The 22,074-nt window shown below is 44.5% G+C and overlaps 1 protein-coding gene across 7 annotated transcripts; it reads left to right on the forward strand.

Moving 5' to 3' along the window:
- The first annotated feature begins 854 nt into the window (after positions 1–854).
- Positions 855–6,817, forward strand: MYCN (MYCN proto-oncogene, bHLH transcription factor). Of its 7 annotated transcripts, none has more exons than XM_087775429.1 (3): positions 855–973; positions 3,589–4,430; positions 5,687–6,817. In XM_087775429.1, exons 2-3 carry the CDS (start codon positions 3,695–3,697, stop codon positions 6,283–6,285), a joined length of 1,335 nt encoding a protein of 444 aa, XP_087631555.1. In that variant the 5' UTR covers positions 855–973; positions 3,589–3,694; the 3' UTR covers positions 6,286–6,817. The 7 variants fall into 7 exon arrangements, with proteins under 7 accessions (XP_087631555.1, XP_087631561.1, XP_087631557.1 ...); XM_087775435.1 differs by lacking the exon at positions 855–973 and adding an exon at positions 1,714–2,084; XM_087775431.1 differs by lacking the exon at positions 855–973 and adding an exon at positions 2,167–2,316.
- Positions 6,818–22,074: the final 15,257 nt, after the last annotated feature.

Below are 22,074 nucleotides of genomic sequence, written 5' to 3' on the forward strand. Positions count from 1 at the left end.
GAATCGCACTTGCTCGGAAGCTCTGGTACAAAGGATTCGCCTCCCGGGTGCCCTTTCTCCTCTCAGCCAGGGCCAACCAAAGGCTCCTCAGCAAAACTACACCCAGCCACCTCTGTGCTGAGGGGAAAAGGTGGGCAGGAGCGAGCTGGGGGAGCAAAGGGTCTAGCCGAAGGCCCCTGCCCCGGCTGGGGCCATTTCAAAGCAGTTGTCACCTTTGGTCAGCCAACCCAACCTCCATGGGCAGCACAGGCAGGCCAGCCGCCGCCATCGTGCCACCTCCAGCAGCCCAGCGCTGCGGCCAGGCCTGCCCGGGGGTGCCCGGAACACCAGCGGGCTGCAGGACCACACCAGGCATCCCAGCCAGTTTTCAAGGCCACCTCAGGACACTGAAGGGCTGGTGGAGCCTCCTAGTTTTGGCCACCGAGGTGCAACATGGAGGTGAAAAGGGGGATCACCACAGGGGAGAGGCAGGACCTCCCAAAATCCCCTGGAGGGGACGAGGCGAAGGGGCACAGGCACTACCCCTGCCTCCACCGAGGTTTATTCTCCCCTCAGGAGAAGCCTCCCCCTCCTCCCTCGCCCTCATCGACGTCGAGCTCCCCCCGCCATGCCTCCCGCAGCCGCCGGTTTTGAAGACCCCGGGCTCGCCCCCCCCGCCGGCCGAGGCGGGTCGGGGAGGCGGCGCCCCGCCCGCGGCGCCCCGGCGGCCCCTCCGCCGCCGCACACAAAGCGGCCGCCCGCCGCCACCAGCCTTCCTGCGAGCGACGCCCAAGTCCCCGCCTCAACCTGCAGCCTATGAGCGAGGAGGCGCCGCCCCGAGCGGCGGCCGGATCGCGATCGGGATCGGGATAGCACCCGCCGCCGCGCACCGCCGAGGAGAGCGCCGCGCTCCCGTCCTGTCGCGTCCCGTCCCGTCCCGCCGCCGGCCCCGCCGCGGCCCCCCGCGCCCGCGGGGAAAGGAGGCGAGAGAGCGGTGGGTGCCCCCGCCGCTGGGGATATGCGCGGAGGCGCTGGGCGAGCGCCGCGCCGCGCCGCCGCTCCCGCCGGCCCTCCGCAAGGTGTCGCCGTCGGCAGCGGAACGGCGGGCGGCGGCGGCTCCCGCCGAGTGTCGACGTCCAGTTCCGCGGGGCCGGGCCGGGCCGGGCCGCGCCGCGCCGGGCGGAGAGGTGTGCGTGGGGGAGCGCGGGGCTGGCCGCCCGCCCGCGGGCCCGCCCCGGCCAGCAGCCGCGCCCGGGGCAGCGGCGCCGGCGTGCCAGCCCCGCTCGCCTGCGGGGAGGCCATCACTGCAGGGTGATGATTACTAATTATTTACAAAGCCCAGAGTCGGAGCGGCTCCCTCCTCCAGCCACTTCCTTTATGCCTCTTTTTTTTTTTTTTTTTTTTTTTTGATTGCCCCGGGTGTTTCCGCGGGAGATCGCGGCCGCGGGCGGGGAGAACGGCGGCCCGGGGGCGACGTTTTCCCCGAGCTCGGGGGCCGGGGCGGCGCGGGGAGGGGGCGACACAAAGGGGCAGCGGTCGCGGCGGGCGGAGCGGAGCGGCGCGGAGCGGCGCGGAGCGGGGGGCAGCCCCGCGCCCGCCCGGCCGCGGCCCCGGCCCCGGCCCCCCGCGGCGGCCGGGCGCCCTCCCCGCTCCGCCCCCGGCGCTTTTGCACCGGGAGTGGGACCTCATTCTGCTCGCAGAGAATAAAGAGCGAATGGGGCTTTTGGCGCCAAATGCCAGGCACCTCCCTGCTTGTATGGAAATCAGGGAGGTGGGGTTAGGCTGCTCTCGCTTTCCTTTTTTTTTTTTAATGCTCCCCTCCCCGGGTGTGTCAGCTTTTTTTTTTCCTTCTTCCTTTTTTTAATGCCTTTTGGGGGGGTTAATAATATCCAGCAGCTTCAAAGCCAACCAGTGACAGTCATCTGTCTGCAAGCAAAGGGTGAATGCGGAGGCTTGGGCCAGCCGCGGGGGCCGGGCGGGCGCTCAGTAAAGTGCAACATACAAGATCATCTGCTTTTTTTTTTTTTTGCCTTTTTTTTTTTTTTTCCCCTTCCCCCCCCCCGCCACTCCTCCCCCTTGCAACACCCACCACCATCACCAAGGAGGTAAGAAGAGGAAGCTGCAGGGTCTGGGCTGTAATAAGCAGGAGGACAAAAAACCAATCAAATAAATACAATTCCACATAGCATTTGAGTTGCTAAACTAGGGAGGATGGGAAGGGAAAGGAAGCGCAGGGGCATTGCAGTGCGTGAATGGGTTTTTCACTGAGCAGAAGAAAATCCTGGAGGATATTTTTGTTTTGTTTTGGAGCTGTCGCATTGAGATCGCCTGTGTTTTGTAGGTGCCTCTTTACTGCTTTGCATTTTTAACGGTTTAATGTATTTCACGAGTAGAAAAATGTACAATACTGGAAGTGATCAGGGGGCGGGGCAGGGGGAGAGCAGCTGAGCCGGGCTCGTTTCTTTGCATTTCATCATAAGGCTTTTAATGGATTTTTTTTTTTCCCCCTTTTGGTCTCCGTTTCAGCGTCAGCTGTTCTGAACCCAGCAGAACGATTTCCCTTCGCGTTACCTTAACCGAGCTGAAGGGAGACGCTGAATGTCTCGTTTGGGCTTTAAGTAATTTTTTTTTTTTTTAATGTCTGATGCAACTGAGGTCTCGGAAGAGGAATGGGGCTGTGGTTGACTGGTCGTGGCTAGTGAGTGGGGGGTCCGGCCGAGGTAAGGGCAGCAGCGTGCATTTTCCGGAGGTGAGAGGGCTGGAAAGCCGGTGTGTTTGCAGGAGGTTTGCTTGCATGAAGTGGCAGAACGCGCAAAGTTGTTGTCGTTGCAACCTCGCCGTTGCTCTTGTCTTAAACTGGAAAAAGGGGGAGAAAAAAAAACTTCCCGTACCTTCTTGGCAAATCAGGAGGCTTTGTTGGTGGCGCCGGGGTGGTTTTAATGCATTTTTGTGCGTGAGATTATTACATAAGGTTGATCATTTCTGTTGCTGCTGAATTTCCCCTCCTCCTCTTCCCCCCCTTGTGTTTTGTGCGGATTTCTCTGGCTCGCTTTGAGTGAACGAACTGGCGATTTGCGAAGTTGCAAAGAGCCCCTCCGCCCCCTTCTTTGCATCCTTCTCTCTCCCCTTTGCACTGCTCCGCAGATGACAAAAGGAGTAAACTTCCTCTACTTTTGCTGGTATATTAAGAGAGCTTTCTGGAGAGATTACGGTATCAAAGCCTTGCATCTGTCTACAGTTACTCTGCTGTTGTGAGCGTTTGAAGCAGTTTGGGGAGAGCGGGCGAGTGCTATGTGCACAAGCACAAGAGGTGCTTTGCATCCTTGCTGGACCTTGCCGGCTGGTTTTGTGTCCTCACGGAGCGCCGGGGACGGCGGAAAGCTTTGCGTGTGGGAGCACTACCTGGTCGCTTTTCTCTGAATATCTTGAGTCGGGAGGAAAGGTGTGTGAGAGGCATTTTTTCTCAACTTGCAAAAGGCTCCCTCTTTCTTGCTATTGATGATGGGATTATTTTTTTTTTCCCCTCCGGTTAAGAGGAAGGGAGTCACATTCGTGTCTGTTTGTTTCTTCGTGTTTTAATTGTGGTTGTTTTTTTTATTTTTGGTTTAGTTTCAGGTCTTGGGAGAACCTCTCTTCTTCCCCTTGGTGGAAATACCCATAAAACCTGTTTCTAAAACCATTGCCCGACCCAGGGATCAGCAAGAAGAGACCCGTAATGCCAGGAATGGTCAGTAAAAACCCAGACCTCGAGTTCGACTCTTTGCAGCCCTGTTTCTACCCTGACGAAGATGATTTTTATTTGTGCGGGCCGGACTCCGCTCCCCCCGGGGAGGACATCTGGAAAAAGTTTGAGCTGCTGCCCACCCCTCCCCTGTCTCCCAGCCGGGCCGGGCTCCAGGAGCACCCCCCGGGGGGGGCCCCGGTGCCGTGGGGAGGGGCGGCCCTGGGGGGCTGTCGCCCCGCCGACCCCCTGGACTGGGCGTCCGAGCTGCTCCTGCTGCCCCCCGAGGCCGACCTGTGGGGCGGCTCGGACGGAGGGGACTTCTTCGAGACGGGCCTCGGCGTGACCAACAACCTCAACTCCATCATCATCCAGGACTGCATGTGGAGCGGCTTCTCCGCCCGGGAGAAGCTGGAGCGGGCGGTCAGCGAGAAGCTGCAGGGCAAGGCGCCCGCCGCCGCCGCCCCACCGCCGCCCCCGGGGGCCGCCGCCGCCGCGGGCAGCCCCGCCGCCTCCAGCGGCCGGGCGGAGCTGGGAGGCGCCGTGCCCGAGTGCGTGGACCCGGCCGTGGTCTTCCCCTTCCCCGTCAACAAGCGGGAGGCGGTGGCGGGCCGCACCGGCGCGGTGGCAGCGGGCGGCGGGGCTCCGCGGGGCGGCCGCCCGCCGCGCCCCGCCGGGGAGAGCCGGGCCAGCAGCAGCAGCTCCGGGGACGACACCCTCAGCGACTCGGGTAAGCGCTGGCGGTGCGCGGCCGCCCCGTCCCCGGGCCGGGGTGGGGGGTGTTGGTGCTGCCTCCGGGGGCCCGGCGGGGGCGGCTGAGCCCCCGCTTTGGTCCCCGTCGGCGGCACGGAGGGGCGGTGCGGGGCGCGGGGCGGCCGGCAGGCGGCAGCAGGCGCGGCGGCGGCAGCGGCGGGGCCCCCGCCGGGGCAGCAGAGCCGGGGGCGGCCGGCTCCCGGCCTTCTGTCCTGGCAGCACCAGCCGGCCCGGGGGCGCGGCGGGGCGGGAGCCTCACCGGGCAGCAGGCCCGGCCCAGGGGGGCTGCGTGGTGCTGGGGACCCCCCGGGGCTTCCTTCCCTTCTCCTGCCCGCTGGGGCTGGCGTACCCCGTCCCAGCGGCTGCCCGGGGAGGGGGGCTGGTGGGCAGAGCGGGCCGCCACTGTCACTCTGGGGACGGGGTTCGTGGGGGATGACCGCGTGTGCCCTAAGGCCTGATTTGGGAAGGCTGGAGCAGGCTCGGGACCCCTCAGAGCAGCGCTTTTACGCTTGCACTGACAGAACCTAAAATGCCCAGAAACATCTGTCCGTGCCTGCAGAGAAGTCCACTCGGGCTGAAACGTGGTTTTGCGTGTGTAGATGAGCTGGTCCGTGTGACTATCGCCATAAACTTGGTGATCCGTCCCGGGTTTCAAAGCCTGCTGTCCCTTTAATGTCTGGTTTGACAGCTTTGGGTGAGGAAGCACTTCCAACAGCTGTCTTCTTGGCAGTGCACCAAGCGCCGGCTTAAAGGGTCCCCGGCTGGAGCAGCTTCACCTTCTGCCTCAGAACAAACCCAGCGATTGTTTCGTTTTCCGGCCGCTTTTCTACCAAGCGAGGGCTGTGCTGTGGCACTGTGCATGCCTTTTGTACTGCAACTCTACGATTCCATTCAAAATACATACATTCTGTCTAAAAAACTTTTCTGCCGCTGTGATTATGTGGGTGGTAGCCCCGCTTTGATTGAAAATTAGAAGTGTTTTAAAAAAAAACTCATTAAACTTATTAAACTTTCAGAAATCACTGTTCTGCAGTCATTTCATGTATATTACATACTTTTCCAGATCTATATCTGACTACAGATGGTAGGCACACCCTGTTTTTGCCATCGGTTATTTCACTGCTGCTTTTACTGTACATATTTTGTTAATAAATACATCTGGGTTGCTACTTGTTTGGAGTATTTTCTGTGAGAATAACGTCTATGTTATTTTCCATTTTCTTTTACCAAAAGATGATGAAGATGAGGAGGAAGAGGATGAAGAAGAAGAAATAGATGTTGTGACAGTGGAGAAAAGACGCTCCTCCTCCAACAAGGCTGTTACCACCCTTACTATTACAGTGCGTCCTAAAAATACCACTTTTCCGTCAGTCAGGACACAGCAGAATGAACTGATTTTAAAGCGTTGCGCACCAATTCACCAGCAGCATAATTATGCCGCTCCTTCTCCATACATGGAGAATGAAGATGCTCCACCACAGAAAAAGTTAAAAACCGAGGTGCCCCGTCCAGTAAAACCCACGATCCAACCAAAGTCTAAGAGTTCAAGTCCTCGAAACTCTGATTCAGAGGATAGTGAACGTCGACGCAACCATAATATCCTGGAGCGTCAACGGCGTAATGATCTACGGTCAAGTTTCCTCACGTTAAGGGACCATGTTCCAGAACTGGTTAAAAATGAGAAAGCTGCAAAAGTTGTGATCTTGAAAAAAGCCACTGAATATGTTCATTCCCTTCAGGCAGAGGAGCAGAAGTTATTGCTAGAAAAGGAAAAATTGCAAGCCAGGCAACAACAATTGCTAAAGAAAATAGAATACAAGCGGACTTGCTAAACTTTGTTTTGTTTTGTTTTGTTTTGGCTGACCAGGACAGTCATTGCCACTTTGCACATTTTTGATTCTTTAAAAAAAATTGTGTTTTTTGACGTTAAGAATGTTGGTTTTACTTTCAATCCAGTCCCTGAAGTAATCGACAAACTATATTATCCGGGTACGGAGCAAATGGATGTTCTTGCAAGGAGTTTTTTGCAAGACTACCAAACAACAATGGACTGCCTTTGTTTTTCTTCTTAAGAACTGTAGATGGTGGGGATTTTTTTTTTTTTAATTGTTGTGAGCATTTGGAGCTGCTGATGACATCTAGTTGAGTTTTAAAACGTTCATTCCTAAGTTTTATGGTGCTTATGTTTTAACAGATGTTACTTTAGGGGTTGGCATTTTGTACCCCTGTGGGAATTTTCTGTAAATACCATCTACACACTTGCCTTTTGTACATGTCTTGGGTTATGAGAGGTGGCTTTTGCTACCAGTATTAGACTGGAAGTTCATACCTAAGTACTGTAATACCTCAATGTTTGAGGAGCATGTTTTTGTATACAAATATATTGTTAATCTCTGTTATGTACTGTACTAATTCTTACATTGCCTGTATACTTTAGTATGATGCTGATACATAACTAAATTTGATACTTATATTTTCGTATGAAAATGAGTTGTGAAAGTTTTGAGTAGATATTACTTTATCACTTTTTTGAACTAAGAAACTTTTGTAAAGAAATTTACTATATATGCCTTTTCCTAGCCTGTTTCTTCCAGTTAATGTATTTGTTAATGTTTGGTGCATAGAACTGGGTAACTGCAAAGTTCTGTGTTTCATTTCTTCCAACGATGTACATTTAGTGCTGCGTCTTATAGCACTTTGAAATACCTCATGTTTATGAAAATAAATAGCAATTACATGATGTGCCATTTACTATTTTTCTTTTAAATGAAGTTCTTCTAAATAAAATCTTTAACTTCTCAATGTTCATGAAATACAAAAACATGGTCCCATATCCTGGGCACTTAAACTCTCAAACTTTAGGTGATGCTCTACAAAAAGTCAGCCAGCCAGGACCTTTTTTATTCTTTCATACTTCAGATGTCTCTTGTGATGTCAGGATCATCCCAGGGGACTGAATGTACCACAGTTAATGGAAAGACTCCTGTGTCTTGTGAAGACTTCTGGAATATCCACTGTACGCAGGAACCGTGAGGGATCAGAAACACAGCTACCATGCTTCTGCTAAGGGACTGGCCTCAGTGTGGTAGACAAGTGGAGAATTAAATGATGGAGGTACCCTTGCTACAGCACAGAAAATGAAATATTTGTAGTAAACAAAGATCTTGCTTGACTGCTGTTCTTATTTGCATTACAAAAGGCTTATCCTTAAAGCGGTCCATCATTGCATAGGAGAATTAATGTTCTTGTTTGTAGCTGAAGATCCTGCTTGTTACTACTTGTGCTAAGTTAGTAAAATTAAAGATCCCAGGGAAGATACAGAGCTATGAAGCGTGCGTCAAATGAACAATGAAACTTGGCAGGTGGTTGTCTCAAGAGGTGTGATGGCATTTGGTGTGACAGCAAGCAAGATGTTTAAGTCTGTGGTATATGTTTGGTCACTTTAGTAAGCTCCTTGAGACCCAGGAGTTGTTTTGTTTTCTAATCTGTAGAGGTATTACTGACATTGTCTTTCCCCACACTAAACCTGAAAAATAAGGTATGGATTAATGACCAAATGGCCAGTAAGTAGTTTAAGGATCAACTCGCAAGGAGCTAGTCTGGGACATCTGCCCCTACTTTAGCCACAAAGGAAGTAGCTTGCTTGGCGATGGAGGCACAGAACATCTCATGTTTGCCACGAGGTAACGAGAGTAAGAGCAGTATGGGGACAAAATCAGCACAGTAATGGATGCGCCATATGTCCATGCCCTGCAGTAGCTTGTTGGTGTATCCATAATCTGTGCATTTTTGGGCCCCAGCCAGCTTCTGTACCAAGAACATTGGGAATTGTACTTACTAATATTTCAGTGCAGTAAATCCAGATCCTCAACAGGCACAAATTGGTATAACGGCATTTGGATTCAGCTAAGCCTACACAAGTTTATGCTATTTGAAGATTTGGCCTGAATAGACTTAATATCTTCTAAATTCGTACTTGAGGACCACAGTCATTCCATAAATGGAATCCTTGTTTTCATTCCCTTGATGTGGACTTGATCATGCTTCTTCCACTTTCCCAGTATAGTAAAAAACAGTAAAAGACGAAGGCTAGTCAGAGATGATTAGTGTGGACGGTCACAGGGTACATTTAATTTTACCAGCTACAAAAACTATTTTCAAAACCCATTTTATTAGCAATTTTTTTTGAACTGCTGTTGTACTTTTTTCAAACAAGGTTCAAGTCATTTCGGTCTTCTTGAAGGAGAAGGAAAGCTTTTCAAACACCCATTGTATTGTCTTTCTAACCTGTGCCTGCTTGACTTCCAGCAAGGGCTTCTTAACATGAGTTTATGGTTAGTCTTAGTATAACATGAAAAAAAAAAAAAACCTTACAGCTGTATACTGGCCAAATACTTTCCTAGCAGATGCAAGTTGTATTCTGAACAAATAAATCACAGAATGATCTGTCACTGTCTCTTTACAGTCTAGGAATGTACTGTCTAAGCATTGAACATGCAAAATTGAACAGAGATCCCCTGACCTTTCCCTTCACTTCTCTTTCTGGAGAACATCTGGTCTGAATCCTCCACTCAGAGCAGGGCCAAATTCTAGGTCAGATCAGGTTGCTCAGGGTCATACGCAGCCAAGGTTTGAACGTCTTCAAGGATGACTTCCACAGCCTCTCTGGACAACACATTTCCATTTTTGACTACCATGACTGATACAAATTTTCCTACTATCTATTTGGAATTTTTCTTGTTGCGACCCCTGTCCATCGCCTCCTGTCTTTCTGTGTTTAACCTCCCAGAAGAGTCTCGCTCCACCTTCTCTGTAACCTCCCATTAGGTAGTTGAAGACAGCAATTACTTCTCCTTTCTCTTCTTGAGACAACCCAGTTCCGTCTTGTATTGTTGTGGTATCCAAGCATTTAGAGTATAATAAAGGTGTCAAATACTTAGATTTGTTTGGATATTCAACACAAATCCCATCTGAAAGCCTCTTTTTCGGTGTGGGAGTCTTGGCCTGATCCTTTTGAATTCAGTGATAAACGTCCAACTGCTGTCAGTGGAGATAGAATCTGGCCCCCGTATAGTTCAGAAATGCTCCCATGTACTGTACTGTTTGCTGCTATATGCTGTACTACCAGTACTTTGGGTTTGTCGGGCTTTTTTTCTTCTTTTAAAGAACTTTCAGGAGTTAATAGGTTTGTTTTCATATTGTTGCTGTAGGGAGCGAGTTGTCAAGGACAAATGTTTTTGTAAACAAAAATCTCAGTTGTAGGATGTTATTAAGTTACAATTGTTAAATAGAAGATAGTGGTTTTCGATTCCTTTGTATTTACACGATAAAAAGAATTGAGAGGTGTCGGAAAGATAGCTTTTGAAAAGGAGAGGTAAACAACTCAGTAATATTTTCTGAAGAATCAGTACCCGGAAGGGTACACAGAGAAGGACATAGAGACACAGCAACAACAGTAACAGAAGATCCTTCTGCCTGCGTATCTAGAGTGAAGAGTCCATAAGGACTCAGTCAAGTAATCAATAGAGACACTATTCCTTTGTTTTGATATACATACCTACATTTGCATAACAAATGCAAACATATCTATCTGGAGAATCTGTTCGAAAATGTGGCAAGTACCTAATAACTGCTTATTAAAAAACGAGTATTGCTGATTCCTGAAGGGAAAACTGAATTAGATTGATTGCAATCTTATCTGATCTGCTATAAAAATTCCCAAGTTCTTTTTCATACAAGACAGAATGTGCTGATGGAATTGGATGGTTTCCTCCCAAATCACATATCCCAGAGGATGGTCTCCTTCCACTTTTCTGCTTATTTTCTTAAGAATACTACTAAGAACACATGGGACTTGAAACACCAAAATGAAATGATTCCTCCATAAACCAGTATAAGTAAAACACCAGGGGGAGAGCTTAAAAAGGTGAAATGTGTTAATGATGTCATTACCACTAGGTCACCTGTTGCCATGAGTGTGCAGGAAAGTGCATTTCTCAAACCCCAAGCTGCTGTTGTAGCAACTTATCACCACGTCTTGGCAGGACTGCTTGAGATTTCATGATGTGTATAATTTGCAGAGGGCACATTCGCTCCTGGTAAGTATACTGATAAACCAAGCTAGAATAAAATTACTTTAAAAGGATCCCATTCTTAAGCCTTAATTTCCTGGCTTGTGGCTGGTTTAAATCAGAAGATTTAATTTTATTTAAAGTTTTAAGTTCAAGATCATTAATTTAATGACTTTTTTATGTACCATGTTGTTTATCACGCTCTTGGCGAATGCTTCATAATTTATACCTGGGTTCCTTTCTTTTCCCTGTCTCCATTTCCCCTTTTTCCCCTTCCCCTTCCCTTTCTCTTCCCCTTTGTACCTAAACTATGCATGACGTCTCTTCTCTCAGGAGCCCAAAGCCATCAAACTTAAAGGGGTTTGAGGTGTCACAACGACCCCTTCAAGTAAGCAGGAATTTCAGTAGAAACACAAGATACACAACAATTCCAGAAATCTCACAGGAAAGTAATGGTGCAAAATGCAGAAGAGAAGCTGATTGTAGGGCCAGCACAGCGTTTTTTGCCCCAGCGCTTTTGGCTACCACTGGAGCATTGATAAGCAGAGCACCAACTTGCCTCAGCAACTGCCTGAATTCAGAGCCCTTGGTCTGTGTGCGGACAAGCTTTCACTTCTGCTGGGCTACCTTTTCCAATCTGCTGCCACACGCTAGTTTTTGCTGCCTATCTGCTTCTGCTGACCCTGCAAGGAGGCTTGGCCACAGTAAACCTGGCATTTTGCTGTTAGGTTGCATGAGGTTATAATTTCCCCTGCCTGCAGATCTGTGATTCTCATCCAGGTTTGTGCCCTTACTGGCCAGATCCTTCTTTCAATGAAATTAATTAGATATATATTTGAGCAACGGTCAACTTAGAGAAGATAAAATGAATTCTTGATCTCTGAGCTGGGAAGATTCCTTGTATGTATGTTGTATGTATAGATTCCATATGTGTTGATTCATGAGCGCTGCTAAATAAAGCCAAGTGTGTATTGTAACAAAGTAACAAGACTGTCCACTTGGTCCTTTGAAGAGAAAGCAAACAAACAAAGGTATTTTGTTTCCTGTGTTTATGATCACAGTATGACACACCTAAATAATGCAGAAATGAAAAAAAAGTACCTACAAAGTAAGTACAATTAATGGCAAGTATTTTTAACTCCATGATGAAATGGATGGGTGTGTAGACTTATCAGACTTAAAATTTATCAGACTTGCAACTGAATTATGACCTATTTGTTACTGATCTCTGAACTGTTGAGTTACATTTCATATGCGTAATCATTGTTAGGCTCCATATATACTATCACAGCTGCTCTACTTGTGAGCTATATGATTCGCCATGCTATAGTTCTTCCATCTGACATCATTGTTTAGATAAGTGGAGACATTTTCATTTTACGGTAAAATAAGATTTTTTTTTTTTCTTATTCTATGCTCCCAATTTCCCAGGCTCATTTGTCTGCTTCAAGTATTTACTGCTTTCTATCTGCTTTCTATCTTCTATACTGCATGCATTTAGGGAGAACTGTCTTCTATGTTATCTGTCTGAAGCTGAGGTTAGATTGTGTTCCTGTGAGTTGCTATATCAATCATCATAAAATTATGACAAGAGTCCTGTTGTCCAAAAAAGCAGTGTCTAACAGCTAAATATAGTGTAGTTTTATATTAGAGGTAGGATGAATCATGTTTTCTGCGTCTGTTTAGTTACACCTTCAAATCTACAAGCATTACAAGCATTACACAGTTTCAAGCACCTAGCTGCTTAGCTTCCTAATTCTCCTTATGTAGTCACCAGAGAGACACAGGCTCTTCCCAGAGGACAGTTCAGAGCATCTACATTGGGCTTTTACTGGAAGGGGTCCAAATACTGCTCGTGGAGAAAGAGTGATTACAACGTGAAAGGGGTGATTACATGAACTATATTAAGGGCTTCTTCATTGCTGCTGTGTATCATAAACAAGTTGCTTGATCCATAGTTGATCTTACCAGATGAAATTTAAAGTAATTATTTGGAGAAAACTGCAGGTTAATAGATTTGTTTCTTAGAATAAAACAGTGGATGAATGCAGGATATATAGTTAATTTAATTGGCATAGTAATTTTAGTTGCAATAAAATAAAATAAAATAAAATAAAATAAAATAAAATAAAATAAAATAAAATAAAATAAAATAAAATAAAATATTTCAATGGCACTTATCTCCATTTTGCTTCCTAACACCATCAGAAATAAGTATGTAGTATTTTAGCATTCAAAGATTTCACTTCCTCATACAACAAAGCAATGTATGTATGTAACAAATTAGAATATTATTTGGATTGATATTTTTAGTATCTGTATACAATTAGCTTTTTTCTTGTGCAATGCATGGCAATTACATTTAGGCATAACCTTGTTTCTTCAGTATGACATAGGCTTAATAATAACTACATTATAATTACTATTGTAATTAATTTAATTTAAATGTGTAATCAATATTGCAATTCATGATGTAGGAGATGAGAGAACTATCCGGTATCATATACAGAGTTCAGTGGTGGCTAGTAGCTGGGAATCCTCATAAAACATTTTCAAAACCACTTAGATCATTTCTTTATTTTAAATTCCTACGATCAATCTTAAAATATCCTTGAAATATTGTTATGAATTTGCTTTTTAGTCTAGAAATTATCTCTGTCTTCTAAAATTGTCATTAAATTGGGCACTTTATTAATATTCTATTTGGAGCAAATGTTCGGAAAGGAACAATGTCAAAGAAAGAAAATGGCACTGTCTTTGATATTTACACCCTTGGAGTTACATGCCAGTGTCTTTAAGGTAGAAATTCATCTGTAGACTGTGTGGGGGGTTATGAGATAAATGTTGATTTGGTATGAGGAATGTGAAGGAAAAAAATGAAAACACCACCCATGTGCAAATGGGAAAGACTTCATTATTTTCCCCACAAATGTAAAGTAACTAATCATGCAAACAAGGGGATGAAACCAGACCTAATAGCCAGTGGTGATGCTTGACTGTATTCTTGCAGGTGTTCCACAGCAGGAATTAAAATTGGATGTTTTACAGAATCATAGAATCATAGAATGGCTTGGGTTGGAAAGGACCTTTAAAGGTCATCTAGTCCAACGTCCCCTGCAATGAGCAGGGGCATCTTCAACTAGATCAGGTTGCTCAAAGCCCTGTCAAACCTGACCTTGAACGTTTCCAGGGATGGGGCATCTACCACCTCTCTGGGCAACCTGGTCCACTGTTTCACCACCCTCACTGTAAAATATTTCTTCCTTATATCTAGTCTGAATCTACCCTCTTTTAGTTTAAAACCATTACTCCTTGTCCTATTGCAACAGGCCCTACTAAAAAGTCTGTCCCCATCTTTCTTATAAGCCTCCTTTAAGTACTGAAAGTCCTCAATAAGGTCTCCCTGGAGCCTGCTCTTCTCCAGGCTGAACAACCCCAACTCACTCGGCCTTTCCTCACAGGAGAGGTGTTCCATCCCTCTGATCATTTTTGTGGCCCTCCTCTGGACCCGCTCCAACAGGTCCATGTCTTTCCTGTGCTGAGGGCTCCAGAGCTGGATGCAGGACTCCAGGTGGGGTCTCACCAGAGCAGAGTAGAGGGGCAGAATGACCTCCCTTGACCTGCTGGCCACGCTTCTTTTGATGCAGCCCAGAATACGGTTGGCTTTTCATCCACCAGTACCCCCAAGTCCTTCTCATCAGGGCTGCTCTCAATCCCTTCACCCCCCAGTACATATTGATGATACTGGGGGTTGCCCCGACCCATGTGCAGGACCTTGCACTTGTCCTTGTTGAACCTCATGAGGTTCACACAGGCCTACTTCCTGAGCTTGTCCAGGTCCCTCCGGATGGCATCCCATCCCTCAGGTGCATCAACTGCACCACTCGGCTTGGTGTGGTATCCAAAAGGACTGTCCTAGCAAGCAGCACATTCAATTTCCGTATTTTTTGTGGGCAACATCATGCAGTCTTTCTACCCATCAGCTATTTCCAGCTGTATGTGGAAAGACCCATAAGGTGTTAATGTCTTAGATGCAATCAGAGTGTGTCTACAAGATTTTGCACTACTGGTGAGTTGGGGGTTCGCTGTCTCAGTTCAAGAACATCATGAAACTTTGGCTTCCCCTAAGTAAGTCTCTGAGCAGTTCATTATGTTCAGAGCTTCAGCAGCATTTTGGTCACTTTACAAATGTGATCAGTGAAAAATCAGGAGACTGGAGTTAGTAGCAGTTGAAGATAGGATCGAGAAAGTCACAATTATTTAAACATAGACATAGATGTGACAGCATGTAATACTCAAATCTACAAAGTTTCCTAACACCAAATGGTTTGGGTAAATGTTTGTCCTGTGAAACTAAAAGCAGTTTAGGCACATGCACAGCATCTGTGAATTTGGTCCCAAAGAGCTAGAAAGTAATATTTAGATTCCTAAATCAGGTGCTAAAATGAGAATAGTGATATCTAACAGCCTCTCCCTGAAAGTGGCAATGCTTTTTTATTTTTTATTTTTATTTTTTATTTTTTATGTTTTATTTTTAATTTTTTTATTTTTCTATTTTTTTATTTTTAAAGAGATGTTTAGAGGCTCATGCTTGATATGCCTCCACTCTAAGAAACTGGGAACATGTTTGGTTGATCCCTTTAGCATTGCATGTACTCTTAAGTAAGAGTTAGAAAATTCTTAGTGTAAACCAAAATCTAACAGGGATGCAAACATATTCAGTTTTATCTAGAAACTGGGTCATCAAAAATGTACTGTAAACTGTGTTTCGGAGGGCTTTTTGTTTCTCTTTTTTTCCTACAATCATTAGTTTTGGTCAGGGTTCCCAGGCACCATTCCTGAGTCACATCCTCAATAATTTTGATTAGATACATTTCTCTAAAAGCCCTACTTCAGCCCAAACAAGCCTGGGTAAACCACAATGTGCTTCAACTCCAATTTATTATTTCTTGCATGAGTGGAATAGGAACATAGGTGTACAAGATAACATTGGATCTATCACAGTGTTCTGAACCCATATATTTATGAGCACTTCTTTCAAACATACATTAATGCTGCTGATGAAGCTGTGTAACGATGTAACGTACTTCAAGAATTTCTATTATCTTCAGCCTTTAAACATTTTTATGCTGATCTGATTTATTGCTTCTTGTCTTTCCTTTTGCCTCCCTCAGGTAAGTTACCATGAAGGAGGCAAGGGGGATTCATCTGACCAGATACCAACTCTTTTTAGTCAATAAAGAAAACAGTTATTTTTAATGCACAATTAATTTAATCCTTAAATAAATATTTAAAATAACACAAATTAATCTCACCCTAGAAGTACTCATTTTTCTGTGTTGCTTATAGAGAAGCCTTGGGTGACCAGACACAGGCACCAACATTGTAGATGTCTAATGTGGGGTTCAGCTTGAGAGACTTAAATCTGGATGTCTCTTTGCAGATATCTAACTGAGAGCTTGACATCTAGGTGCTATCATAGTCAGTGAAGTCTGGAGAGTGATTCAGTGTAGGTGTCTATTTTAGGATGAACTGAATTAGTTCTCTAGGTTCAGTTCACTGTATTGATTAGCCCTCCATTGGCTATAAAAGGAACTCGAGGTACACAGTGAACATGTAAACACCTATGCATTAACACTTAATTTCAGTGCCTTAAATTACAAGTTGAGTCCTACTACTTCTGTCTTCCACTCATTTTATTTCACTTATACATCTTAAAGGTTTTTCTTAAACTAGTCAAGTAATCTTAAACCCAGTTCCGCCTAGTTCATCTTTTCTGCAACACTCATACACTTTTTGCTTTGGTTGTCCATAATAGCATCTCCATAACTTTACAGAATCACAGAATGGTTGGGGTTGGAAGGGACCTCTGGAGCTCATCTAGTCCAGCCCCCCTGCTAAAGCACATTCACCTAGAGGAGGTTGCACAGGATCACATCCAGGCGGGTTCTGAATATCTCCAGAGAAGGAGACTCTACACCTCTCTGGGCAGCCTGTTCCAGTACTCTGTCACCCTCGAAGTAAAGAAGTTTTTCCTCATATTCAGAGGGAGCTTTTTGTGTTTCCGTTTGTGCCCATTGCCCCTTATTCTGTCACTGGGCACCACTGAAAAGAGGCTGCCCCCATCCTCCTGACAGCCGCCCTTAAGATATTTATAAGCGTTGATAAGATCCCCTCTCAGTCTCCTCTTCTCCAGGCTAAACAGACCCAGCTCTCTCAGCCTTTCCTCATAAGAGACATGCTCCGGTCCCCTAATCATCGTCACAGCCCTCTGCTGGACTCTCTCCAGTAGTTCCTTGTCTTCAACTGGGGACCCCAGAACTGGACACAGTACTCCAGATGTGGCCTCACCAGGGCAGAGTAGAGAGGGAGGGTAACCACCCTCAACGTGCTAGTCACACTCTTCCTAATGCACCCCAAGATACAATTGGCCCTCTTGGCTGCAAGGGCACATTGCTGGCTCATGGTTAACTTGTTGTCCACCAGGACTCCCAGGTCCTTCTCTACAGAGTGGCTTTCCAGCAGGTCAACCTGTACTGGTGCATGGGGTTATTCCTCCCTAGGTGCAGGATGCTATGCTTGCCTTTGTTGAACTTCATTAGGTTCCTCTCCGCCCAACTCTCTAGCCTGTCCAGGTCTTGCTGAATGGCTTCACAGCCTTCTGGTGTATCAGCCACTCCTCCCAGTTTTGTATCATCAGCAAATTTGCTGAGGGTACACTCTGTCCCTTCATCCAGGTCATTGATGAACAAGTTGAACAAGACTGGACCCAGTAGTGACACCTGGGGAACACGGCTGGCTACAGGCCTCCAACTAGACTCTGCACTGCTGATCACACCCCTCTGAGCTCTGCCATTCAGCCAGTTCTCAATCCTTCTTACTGTCCACCCATCTAACCCCTACTTCCTGAGCTTACCTATGAGGATGGTATGGGAGACAATGTCAAAAGCCTTGCTGAAGTCAAGGTAGACAACATCCACTGCTCTCCCCTCATCTACCCAGCCAGTCATGCCACCATAGAATCTTTTTTAGCATCTTTGGATTTCTTTTATCCTCTCACATGTCCTGCTTATCATCAATGTATAGCAATATTCATCATTGCCAGAAAATTGCTTGCATTACTGATAAAATTTCATAAAACATCTCTTGCGTTACCATATTGCATGGTGGGCAGGACCTTATTTTCTCCTTCTCACACCTACACAAAGCTCATTACAGGGCATGTTGATACATTTCAGATGTTGATATACTGACAACATTTTAAATTAAATTAAAAGATAGCACATATCACATTCTTTTCAATGTAAAAAAAAACCACAGAAGAAAAACAGAAAATAGATGAACATTTAGAAAAATCACTATTAACTTTTACAGCTAGATCTGTTTTGGGGCCTCTTATTTCAGTGTTTCCCTTCAGTTGTTTCTATAACCTTACTCCAGTAGTCCTTATAACTTTATTTCTCTGTTTCTTTAAAGAAATTACGTCTTTTCACAGCTCCTGTGGTCTTCAATAACTGTTCCATATCACCCTATGTCAATTCCTCCTTTCATTCAAACACTTAAATGAGTCACATCTTTTTTTCCTTTGCAGTCTCACCTTTCCGACTAGTTATATTATCCCTCAATGTAATTTTTTTTATTTAAGTCTAAAATACAGGGTCCCATTCTGTGAGCTGCTGAATACTTGCTGAGTGGCTACAGGTCTGTTGACTTCAGTAGGAGTGTATAAAGTAAGAACTCAAGACCTTCCAAGACTTCTAAATGAAAATTGTAGGTATGCCAAGTTAAATTGCATGGTAGTTTATATTCTTTCCCATTTTTTGAGTTCTTAATTTCTTAGTGACATTTGTTTGTCAAAGACTACTTTATGAAAACACAAGCATCCAGTTAGAATAAAATAGAATAGTGCATATTAATTAATATTGTTTCACTTTTGTCAGTAGTACATTTTAAAGACTGAATGTTATTTTCTGGAGTATTTTAAGCATATGCATTCACTATTAACCAAGGAGCAGTTAAGTTATCATGAACTCTTTTGATAAATAAAATCATATCTTTCTTTTCTGCTGCTGGTGTTGACAAGATGAAGTGCTTGGATGCTTTAGTTATATAAGCATCAGTGAAAATAAATAGCAATTGAAAGTGGTCAAGATTAAGGCATTTGGCCTTCTATCCTACTGAAAATTTTTTAAATTAATGTTTTTCCTCACTGTTAATATAGAATGGCAATAAAACAAAACAAATCTTGGATGTCTAATTTATTTCTTTTCAGAACTCTTTAATTTTGACATTTCAGGGATAAGTCTAGTAGCAAGTGTCAGAGTGAATAAATACTTTCTATACAGATCCGTGTCATTCTACAACTTTATAAGAGTGCCTTCAGCCTCTAATGTGTGTATAATCACTTATGTGTTTCCCTCAAAGAAGACTCAGCTTTTGAATGCTTGAGAGCTTGGTCTTAGAAGTGTCACCTGAAATTCAAGCTGTATATGAAGAAACAGAAGGAACATAGAGATTAAATGACTTACCAATAGCTAAAAGAAAGATTAGTAACTGTTGAGGGCTGACTTCATACCACTTGGTCCTATTTGATGACCTATGTGCATGACAATGAAGTATACATTTGTGAGTGAGAAGTTCTAACCAATAATGTCCTAATTAAAACCCAGACCTTGATGATAGAAGTTCAGTGCACATTTATATTTTACACTGGAACAAGGGTTCCTAAACTTACTTACTTTGTGCACAACCATACTGCAACAACATCCGACCATATGTATTTTCAAGGGGATGCATTCACCTTACTATTGGTGCCGATGGGATGAGTGCACAGTTTGGGAGTCCCAGACAGGAGATCCAAGCTCACTCCAGAAGAAAAGTCCTCGATTTTTCTTTCATTGGCTGGGAATAATGACCCAAGAAGGAATTTTACTTGTGCATTTGTTCTGGTTGTCCAGAAAACTGAGCTGATATAAAGTAGTGTAGCACCTTGGGAGTCAATGGCATTAGGACAGATTATGCCAGCTGAGGAGCTGGAGTTGAAATAAATTGAGAAACCTGATTATAACTGTGCCATTGTATATGTGGAAAAGTATTTGAAGTCCTTCAATGTTTCGTTGTGACCACATGTAGATATGATTTTTAATGCCCTAAACCTCCTTAATCAAGATCTTAGTTTTAAAAATTGTTATTAAACATCTTTGCCCAAAGTATTTTTATATTTGATATACCAAAAAATGTCGCCTACATCTCAGCAAATATGCACTGTGATTAAAGGGTATAATCTCTCAAGAGAGGTTTATAATCATTTTAATTACCCTGGACTTAATAAAAGGAGTTAAGGGATTTAATAAAAGGGCATTAAGAGATTGCCAAAGGGTTAAATATATATATTTTTATAAGAAAAATTGTAAAGCTTCTGTGGCTTTGAGGTGGGAAGGTGGGAAGGCTTAGTGGGAAAGAAGAGGAGGTAAGCAAAAGTCAAGATGAGGATTAGTGTCAATTAAACTTCCCTTTGAACCTCCTAACTTGCATATGCAGAACCTGACACAGCTGAAAATATTTGCAATTTCCTGGGCCACACCAGACCAGAGAGGTTGGTGTACAGCTCACTGACCAACAGGAAACTGCAAGGGAGCAAAAGAAAGGTATAAACTCAGCCAATTTCTTCTGGCTCAGTGCTAAGACATTTTAGCATTAGTTGAGGGGAGAAGATCTGGAGTACATAAGGGAATTTTGAGAGTCAGTAGATTATTTTCTCAGGCCCCAAAGATTTTGTTTGGTTTTGATCTACCTTAGATCAAAACTAAACAAATTCTCTGCCCTAATCCTCATCCTCCACTCTTAAGTTTCAGGTTAGCATAGAATTTGGTTTATTTCTAGTCTTTTGGAATATAATAAATGTAATTAGAGATGAGAAGATGAAAGTGAACCAACAATCTTCAGACAGGAAATTCTATAGCTCTTACAAAACAAGGCAAAATCCAACATACAAACACCTAGAATGTTGCCTCACTTCACCCTTATGCCGAATCAAACCTGAAGCCTTATACAGAGAGATAAGGTGGACATCTAAAAGTAGATACTTGAAAATAAAACAGTACGAGTTCTCTTGAAGGTTTGATTGGCTGGAAGTAAAATGAGTTGCTCTACGTTTTCCAGTTGGGGTTAACACAAGTTTCTAATGTGTTTTCCATTTCCTAATACTACAGTCTTTCAGTGCTGGGCTAAATCCCTTCTCCTGGTTGTGGGCATTCCTGTAAGCCTCAGGGGTAGACATTCTGCACAAGAAGTCACAGAAGAGTGCCTTGAGGCTTATAATGCCTGTTTTCTTCTGTGCAGCATCCTGGATAGGAAAAGACTCCTCGGACAATTTTATCTGACCGTGTATAAGATCCACATCTTATAACCCTTTCCCCTTCCCTCTGTCCCCAGAGACCACACCTCTGGTGTGCAGACAAACCTGGTGCTGAAGTCAGCATGCAGAAAAGAAATTTAAACACGAGAGAAGGCAAGAGAGGCGAATCTGTACCCACCTTTGTCATTCAAAATACCAAGAAACCTTCAGATAAGTGGGGCAACATAATTTAAAAAATCAAAGCCAACATCTGTTCATACGTACCTGTGTATGTTTTTCTCTCCATGCTTTCTTTTTACCTCTTTATGATTGAAAGCTACAGAAACTGGGCCAAAGGCACTCAACTCCTTCTATATTGTGTAAAATGCATGGGGATGTTGTTTAAGTCTATACTAAGCAAGTGATAAGTTTGAGAAAGACATTTTCTCTAGCATGAAGTCATGAGGACAGCTGAGAGAATATGTATGATTAGCTCATGATCTGTTCTTTGATCAAAAGCATAATTGTTTCCTCACTTTTTTGAGATGTGCTAGAAATGCAAAACAAGGACCATTTAAAAATTAGTTTTGTCAAGCAGTGACTGGAGATGGCAAGAAAAATGGAGCAGCAGAAAAACTAGTACATTGTAGATAACTGCTATGCTTAATCAGGTCTTGTAGCAGAAACAATTTAAAACGGAATTTTGAGAATTTTCAGCAGGTCCATGCAGCCACACTGGCATTGTTCTGAATTCCATGTGGTTGTAATTCAAACAAACACTACTGAGCAAAATATATGCATTATTCTGTGAATGAATGAAACCTAGAGGTTTTTAATGCTTCTGTTGAAAAGAGATTGATTCACTGCAGAGTAATTCAAGAAGGTTGTTTCTGCTTTTGGCAGAAACAAACAAAGAAACATAAAAACAAATAAATCCCTAGGCATCTAACCTGCAAAACAAAACAGCTTTTTTTTTTTTTTTTACACTGGGAGCTTCTCATAAACAGTAAAGCCAGCTTTTGCTTTTTTTTTTTTTTTTTTTCTTTTCTTTTTTCCTTTGGCTAAGAGCTGAGGGCCTTTACAGTGGAAATATAACATATGGATTGTAAACCTTCTGAGGAAGGAACTGTGTTTTCCTTTTACTGTGGACAGCAGTCAGCTCTATTGAGTTTCTGTGTCTCTGAAAAGGTTCTCCAGGTCTGTCTACATTGCAA

The sequence above is a fragment of the Nipponia nippon genome, unplaced genomic scaffold, assembly GCF_047370975.1.
Source record: "Nipponia nippon isolate SJK-2023a ecotype South Korea unplaced genomic scaffold, ASM4737097v1 scaffold_4, whole genome shotgun sequence".
In the NCBI taxonomy this organism is placed as follows: domain Eukaryota; kingdom Metazoa; phylum Chordata; class Aves; order Pelecaniformes; family Threskiornithidae; genus Nipponia; species Nipponia nippon.